This window comes from Micropterus dolomieu, linkage group LG14 (assembly GCF_021292245.1).
Source record: "Micropterus dolomieu isolate WLL.071019.BEF.003 ecotype Adirondacks linkage group LG14, ASM2129224v1, whole genome shotgun sequence".
NCBI classification, from domain to species: Eukaryota; Metazoa; Chordata; class Actinopteri; order Centrarchiformes; family Centrarchidae; genus Micropterus; species Micropterus dolomieu.
In genome coordinates, this window is record NC_060163.1 from 19,892,810 (window position 1) to 19,901,675 (window position 8,866).

Below are 8,866 nucleotides of genomic sequence, written 5' to 3' on the forward strand. Positions count from 1 at the left end.
ATCTCTATCATTAACACAGTTGAATTTCACTGTACCAATTTCTGGCGAGATGCACATGAAAAATAAATGACTCAAATCCAGAGACCCACAGTTATGAGTCCTGAACTAATCAGTTCTATTTCCTGTGCTGCCTGCTTACCACAGCCCTGTAGCCAGCTGTCACGTGACAAATGAACGACTCAAACCCAAAGACCCACAGTTGAGAGTCGTGAACTAATCAATTCTGTTTCCTGTGCTGACGGAGACCATGCAGCTGCTGTGTAACGAGTGAACGTAAGAGTCCAAGACTATTCACGCATCTATAAGACATAAAGAGAATAGTAATATTAATGATAATATTGAAAGATCATACATAAAAGATTAAATGTAAGAGGACACAATTTTCTGCCAAAACATCAGACACACACTAAATTGCCGTTTTGAGTACAATAGCCACGGTTTTTTACAAAGTGTGTATATGTGACCCCTGAGATGAGATTGGGTTGATTAGACAACTTCTGCTTCTTTGATAAGGTGAAAGGCTCAAAAAGTTCAGCTAAGAAGACAAAAAGGCAAGTAAGGATTTGGGTTCATCACTTCCCTCACTCCAGTTCTGAGGTCTTTACATTGGCTTCCTGTATGTCAAAGAATTGATTTCAAAATCCTGCTGTTGGTGTATAAAGCACTAAATGGTTTAGGGCCAAAATACATTTCTGATATTCTGCTTCATTACGAACCATCCAGACCTCTCAGGTCGTCTGGGGCAGGTCTGCTTTCTGTCCCCAGAGTCAAAACTAAACAAGGAGAAGCAGCGTTCAGTTATTATGCTCCGTATATCTGGAACAAACTCCCAGATAACTGCAGGTCTGCTGAAGCAGTCAGTTCTTTTAAATTAAGACTGAAGACTTTTCTTTTTACCATTGCTTTTAATTAAATATTTAAGATTTTTCTTTTTACTGATAACTTACACTGCACTGTAACTTTTACTGTCCTGTTTTCTTTTTCTTTGTTTTTAGCTTTTTATTATTTTCCATTTAACTCTTTTAATCCTGTTTGTAACACTGTATCTTTTATTATATTTTATGTTGCTTTTAAACTTTTACATATTTCCCTGTTGCTTTTATGTTTTATGTAAAGCACTTTGAATTACCTTGTTGTTAAATTGTGCTATACAAATAAACTTACCTTACCTTACCTTACCTTACCCTGGAAACTCAAGAAACGTAACCTATTGGCCTCAGGTGACGACGGCCGTTACAGCAACCAGGAACACTAACGAACCAGCAGTATCGACGATCCTGGCAAACGACCCCACTGAGGTTAAATAGCTGAGTTTACCTGCCAGTCAGTCAGAACTGAAGAAGTCCTTTGGATGAGGGACGAAACGTCTTCCAGTATCTTCAACCAAGTCCAGTTGCCCTTGACTTTAAGTTTCGTTGGATAATTATGTAATATTAGTTTTTTTGTGTGATTTGGTGGCCCTACCATTTCAGACTGTAATTCACCGCTTTCGTAAATAAGGACAGCTGTACACGTGCAGTTGTTATGATTGCATAACATCAAAAACTAGTAGCAGAGGTGGGACCAAGTCATTGTTTTACAAGTCCAAGTCAAGTCTCAAGTCAAGGACCAACAAGTCCAAGTCAAATCCAAGTCTTAAACCTTGAGTTTCGAGTCCTAAACAAGTCATAATGCGTTCTTCACCAAATTTAAAAAACATTTCAAAAGGTTTTATAAGTTAACAATAAAAAAAATATTGAATGAAGCCTGTACAGAAAGAAGGTAGAGCTGCAGTTTCACTCTACAGATGTTCTATAATTTCATGAATTAAATTGAATGTTCATGTAGGACTGCTAATTATTTTGGTCAATATTGAGATCACAGGATTACTCATTGCCTTAGGAAACATTAAACTATTGAACTTCTAAAATGTAATACTTTATTTTTAAAAGCTATTATATGCATTACTCCAAAATCTCATATAGCCCATGAAATAAGAAACAATAATCCAACATTATTAACTTTGCAGCATCTACAGTACAAGAGATAGCAGCACAGTTTCAGCTTTGGGTGACGGATGAGTCACTGAGGGGGCTCTGTGTGTGTATGTTTGTGTTTGTGTTTGTGTGTGTGTGTGTGTGTACACGGAGGGGAGCAGAGCAGGTGACAGGTGAACTACTGGAGTTGACGAAGTTACATTACAGAACGCTGAAATACAACCATGGTGTTTTGTCGGGAGATGCAGTGACAGAAATCAGCGGTGAGAAAACTATAAATCGCTATGACGTTAGAAGATGCAGACACCGTGGATATTTTACAAGCACCGATCAAGTAAAGCAACACTTAACACACCTTTTAGGGAGGGCCTCAGCTGTAAAGGAAAGAGGTGCGCTGAATTTATAAAACAAAATGAGTGTCGTTGTGAAACAGCACTCAGCGCTATTATCGTTTTATCTTAATTAACTTATCATAAAATTGGTGGAAGCAGCTTCACACAACAGCTGCGGCAGACTCTCTACACTGTTTCGACCTGACCTTTCTTTTCTCTGTGAGAAATATTACTTACTAGTCCAACTGTGTAAACAGAAAGAATGCCAGCTCAGTGGCTGTCTTGCAGCCTTTTATTTAACAAAGCTTTTACCAGCATCTGACAACAACCTCTTTGGTCTGTTCACCTTTGCCATTAGTTAATGTAGAGGCTGCTGAGTCCAATTATGTTGCCCTGTCGCCAAGCTCCACACTAGCACCGCTCTCCACCACAAGCAGCAGCATTATTTTGCTTGAAACTTGGGTGGCAAGCTAGCCAACAAAGCTGGAAATGAACAGATGCAAGAGCACGTACAGTAATCTTACCTATGCCTGAGTGTGTTATCTAGAAAGTACATCAACTAGAGATTTAGGCTACTGCTAGCAGCTTAACCTCTGTGAAACCTCTGGCTGATTTCAACAACTGTGCTAACACATTCAAACATTAAGCACGTGCAACATCACAAGACATAGCAAGCCAGCTAAAAAGTTATTACTTATTAGTCCAACAGCAAGAAGGCCGCTCAGCATCTGTCTACATAGTGCCTTAGAAAGCTTTCACAGCAATGATAGTGACATCACTCACTCTATTACAAGTCAGTGTACCATCAAAATTACTCTGAAACTGTTATTTTAAGATAAGAATACTACATAATGTTTATTTGAATAATTATTGTCAGCATGCTAACACGCATAGTAAACATGGTAAACATTGTATCTGCTACACATCAGGTGTAATTTGAATGTGCTGATGTTAGCATTCCGGTCATCGCAGTGCGTAAAGTGGCTGTAGACTGTTAGTGTTGTTTCCTAAATGTGACAAAAACAAAGAACTCTGAATTTGCTACAGCTCTGATTTGTGCCGTTCACCTGCTTCTTTTCCATAGCAACGTTGGCTATGCTCATTGGTATGGCTAATGTAGCCAAAGGAGCCGAGCTCGTAATTTCTTTCATGCTTTACATATTTCTGTGTTTGGCTGAATAACAATTAAAGGAATCTTGGATCCTGGTATTTTAGTATTTAGAGACATCCAAAATAGACAAAAAAGAAATTTCTTATAAACCAAGTTGAAATAATCAAAACTTATAATTAAACCAAATATACCAAGAGAAAAGTTATTTGAGAGACTTCATGGGGAAAAATACTTCCAGAACCAGTGGTTCCTTCCACTTCAAACCTATCAAAAGTGGCTATTGTGAGTAACATGATGTTCGGGGCAAGAAATGACGTGTGGAAGGGAAGGGAGAGCCTGACACAGTAACCAGTCAAATCTGAGATTAGTTGTACATTTGTTGTTCCTACATTAAACTGTTTTACTACTTACTTTGGAAAAAACAACAAGAAGTAAAAGCAAGAAGTAAACTGCTTTTGTTTTGATAGCAAAATTGATCCGACCACAGGCTAAGTGTGAGGGTGTTGTCAGTTACTGGCAGCCTTGTTGCATTAGGTGTGTTTGGCCTAATGTTTCTATCATTAGACAAAAAAAACATTAAAGTCATTACATTTGCTCAGCCCTCTTCCAGTACAAAGCAATGATATTACTGCTGCAACAAACATTTACAAACAACACAGAGAGGACAGGGATGCTCATTAACTGGTCAGACCTCTGACTGTCATGATGCTTGCAGTTTTCCTCTTTCTGCTCCTCCTCACAGGTAAGCTGGGACAATTCTATATGACGCATGCAGGTGTAAATGTTCTGCAGTTTGGTTAAACCTATTATTTCCATATTATTCCTGCTGCTTGTTAATTTAAACAACATTGTTTATTTTTAATTGTGTCACAGAAAAATGTTAATGTAAGAACAGGGAGAGATTGGCTGAACCTCAAAACTGCACTGCTTTTTAATTGAAACAAGCCATTGAAGTCCTCCCCAAGAAAAAAGCAATGGAAAATGTCTTTGCATTTTTATTTCCTTGGGGCAATAATAACAATCATTGTCGTTTTTAAAAAAAATCAACATTTGAATTAAATTCAATTTTATTTACAGAGCGCTGAATCACAACAGTTATAGCGCTTTTCATAAAAGAGCAGGACTAGACCGCACTCTGTGATATTATTTAACATACCCAAAGTTTTCCTTTTAATATACACATCTACCTTGTCAAAATATTAGCATTAATAATAATAATCAAAATGATCAAGATCCTCTCTTTGGTCATCGTAATCACTCAGATCAAGATTAGAATCTTGAGGATTTTCTAAGGGTCAGAAAAGTGCAGGGCCTTATAATGTTCATATGTTATTGGTAAAACAGCAAATCAAAAATCAAAAATACAAACCATACTGGTTTAAAATTTGTGATGTTAATATACTATTATTATATAATATAATATGTCAATTTGTTACCATGTAATTAGTTGTATTACCAGCACTAGTTTTATTTCCACATATTTATTCTAGATATTTTAGCACTTTAGCATCAAACAACTCAGAAACAAGTACAAAGTACAAAACCTTTCCACACTGCTACCAGACATTCTAACTGTGTGGAAAAATTTTTATCAGGTTGAGTCAAAACACACAACTGTAGTTCGTTAGCCCTCTGACTGGTTTTTGATCTCAATCTGTTATTACACGTGATTAGTCATACATACATACGTACATACTTACTTACTAGTTAGACTGTTCTCAACACCCTACACTGTAAAAATGAAAACTTGAAATTGCTCATCTTAATTAGATTTTTGATTAAACTGAACAAAAAATACTTAATGGCATTGTAAACTTTGTTAAAATAGTTTCCTCAACTAACTTTATTACATTTCTTGTATAAAGTTGGTCTCAATGCAAAATTTATGAAATTGTAGTTGGAGCTGAGCCAACTTAAGTGGTGCTAAGCATGGGGTTTTCTAAGCAGTCCTGCAGGGGTTTTCATCCACATGTCAGTGTTGGACATACCAGGACAGCTCTCCTGTTTTCTTCAAGAGAACCTGAAGTCAAAAAGGTGAGTTTTGTTTGAATATGAATATAGTATTGAAAGTCTGGCTTTTCAGTAGTCACATGTTTAATTCTTTTGTTTAATCATGTGCTTGATGCTACACTGTAGCTTGCTTGCTAACTAAGTAGTCAGCTAATGTTAGCATAGTAAACAATGGTTTGATAAATTCCATGTCTATATGGACCGCAGAGTCTCTATGTATGGTTCAGAAGTGCAATGGACACGTCAGCAACAAAACAGCTGATTGTCAGAACTCAATGTGGAACTTTGAACCGCTATTCGTTTATGCATTACATCAAAATAAATACTGCTAACTAGCATAATTTATTTTTTATGGCCATATAATGTTACCCTACAGGGTTTCCCATAAATGTATTTAAGTGTGCCCCACCCACCATCGTGCACAGTACACTGTTAAAGTGTGTGAGAATATTTTTGTTGTATAGATCCATTAAAAGTAAATTAACTAATTTGCCTTTTATTTCTCATTGTCCTTACAGTTATCCTATGTGTGTGGGTTCTGCGGTTTTCTCAGCTCAAGTCAACAAGATCTATTGAGCCGTAGACTACGACACGGAAGAGGAGCTCACTTGCCCTGTGTCGCATTAAAATCACACCTTACATTGCCGGACTGTAAGAAGACATCAAACTTTTTTTGTGAGTAATGTGAATTTGGAGAAACTTGGACTGAGCATAATTTTTTCACTCACCTGGGACATCATTTAAAAAATCAACACACTGTGCATTGCCCTGACATTGCTGAAAATGAAACCTGTGCCTTCGACACTTATATCCTTGACCAGCCATCAAATGACTTTAATGAGGTAGAGGCACAAAGTGGTTCAATTAACAACGGTGGGGAAGAGTATGTAGAAGCTGAGACTCTGGAACATAAAATTGCATCTCTTTTTGATGGTGATGAATGTTGAAATTGGTCATCAGATATACATGTACACTATTTTAAATGCCTGTTTTAAAGGTTTACACTGGACTTGCATGATTCCATCTTGAATGACACAGTCATGTTTTTCTTTAGTGTTTGTTGAAAATAAACAAGGAAATTGAAGTGGCTTTGTTTGTGGAAATTGGTGTTTTTTTCAAAATTTGAGTTGGCCTCAATACTCAAAAATCAAGTGCAGTAAGTTGCCTTGAAATTTAGAGTTTTTATACATATGAAAGATAAGTTATCTGAACAAAAGATAACTGGTTGGCTTGTCAGAACCTTTTCATTTTTACAGTGTACCCTTTGTGAGTTGATTCTATGTTTTTAATAACTAATAAATATTGTCAACACTTAATCGTTCTGTGTAGGCAAGCAGGAGATGTGTGCGCAGGGAAATCATATTTTAAATAAAGACCTGTATACTCTTCTCTGTCAGATGGAAGTACCTCCAATTACACAGAGCCACCAGAGCTTCTTGATGATCAACAGAACTTCAATCAGACCTTTGAAGAAAGTATGTAGAGGAAACAAACACTTCATAAGTACTCAGTAATTATATGCATGAATATTTATTCCCTTAGCCTTAATTATGTAAGTCTTGAAACTGAAAACATTGTTCTGTTTTTTGTTGTTGTTTTTTGGTTGTTTTTTTTTTATACCTGTCCTGCCCAGCAGCCTGGTATAGAGTATGATGAGCTGGATACCATATTGTGCCGGACAGATTTTACTTTAACAAGAGAGTATTAATATACTCCTTTGTCTGTTTTATTATTTATTTAATTATGTATTGATTTGTCACCGGGCCGGACAGGGGGGCAGACATGGGGATGGGGGGGCACAAACAGACAGCACAGAGAAAGGACAACACCTGTAAGAGAAGGGGGATGGAAGGTGGGGACAACAGGGAAAAGCAGTGGGAAACACCAATTGCAGAAAGCAGCGAAACATGCAATGGAACAGAGAGGGGGGCTTGGGGAGGAGAAAAACAACAACAAACAAACAAACACAAACAAACAATAAAAATAATAATAATAATAGTAAAAGACAACCAGCCGAACAGCAGCAATAAACAGCTGACATGGTAAGACACTAAGAGAAAAATGAAAACAAGAAACAGTTACGCACAATAAATAAGCAACACAGCACAGCCACGAGAGCTGGAATAATAACAATTAATTTAAATAAGTAACTGAAAGAAAAGCATCAGGAATAATTCTACCAGGCACAACCTAAATTTGTTTGTGTCTGTGTGCGTGGATGTGTTATACATGTGTGTGCGCATAAGCCTTACTCCAGATGCAGATGCAAACGCGGAAGACACCGACCCAACCAACAGACGCCCCAAAAAATAAATAAATAAAAATAAAAATAAAAAAGATAATAAAAACGACTATCCAAATGCCAGTTGACTACGCAATGCCGACGGAACGCATGAAGCTTAACACAGCCCTGCCCTGCACCCACACTGCACATCCCGAAAACTAACTTTAACTGGCCAACAGAGAAATGGGGAAGCATGGATCCGAGGCAAACGAAGCAAACCAGGGACGCAAACTGGTCCCTCCAAGCCAACGAGGAAATGCCTCCCCCGGACTCCAATGCACAAACTAAACGCCCAGCAGCCATTCAGAGACCCTGCCCAGGGAAAAAGCACAATGCATCAAGATGCATCGACAATCGCTCTCCAATCCCACCACAGCATTCCAAACCCCTCAGCCCACCCCAGATCAGGCAAGACCGCCACCAACCCCGTGGCACCCCCGACGCCCCGGGGCTCCAAGGGCAGGACACGAGGCCAATGAGAATCCCCCCCACTCCTTCAACCCCTCTGCCTGGCTCTGTAAATGTATTGTTTTGTGTTGGATGCATGTCATGGATTGTGAAGTGTTGTATGGTGGAGTAAAGATAAGGTGTGTGGTAACTAAGGTGCAGTTAAAATTGGAGGGTAGGTGTGACACAGGCACCCCACAACTGTCAGGTAGAGGAGCCTCCCATCGTGCCCCTCCTATCCCCCAAGCCCTCTGTGTCTAATGTGTAATTAGAATTGAGGGACGGCGTTCTCCCGCGTTATTGCTCCCTGGCGGTAGCGAGCTTCCCGGCACGGCTTTCTGCTGTTCTTCCTTGGGGCGGGGTACAGCTTCCCCCTGGACATGCGGTCTGGGGTCCTTTGCGCTTTGGGGGGTCGCAGGGTGTCCTGGCTTCTGGGGGTGGGGGTCTGCGGTGGGATTGTGGGGCGATTATCGATGCATCTTGATGCATTATACTTTTTCCCTGGGCAGGGTCTCTGGATGGCTGCTGGGCGTTTAGTTTGTGCATTGGAGTCCGGGGGAGGCATCTCCTCGTTGGCTTGGAGGGACCTGTTTGCGTTCCTGTTTTGCTTCGTTGGCCTCGGATCCGTGCTTGCCCATTTCTCTGTCGGCCAGTTGTTGGACCCCTCTGGATACTGAGGTATATAGTTAGTTTTCGGGATGTGCAG

The 8,866-nt window shown here is 39.3% G+C and overlaps 1 protein-coding gene across 1 annotated transcript in view; it reads left to right on the forward strand.

The window, feature by feature from the left end:
• The first annotated feature begins 6,063 nt into the window (after positions 1-6,063).
• The window catches only part of LOC123983084 (5-hydroxytryptamine receptor 3A-like), a 14,785-nt gene continuing 11,982 nt past the window's right edge, over positions 6,064-8,866 (forward strand). The window contains exons 1-2 of the mRNA XM_046069214.1: positions 6,064-6,104; positions 6,827-6,904. Of these exons, the coding sequence (XP_045925170.1) occupies positions 6,827-6,904 (78 nt within the window). The 5' untranslated portion in view covers positions 6,064-6,104. The remainder of the gene's footprint in view (positions 6,105-6,826; positions 6,905-8,866) is intronic.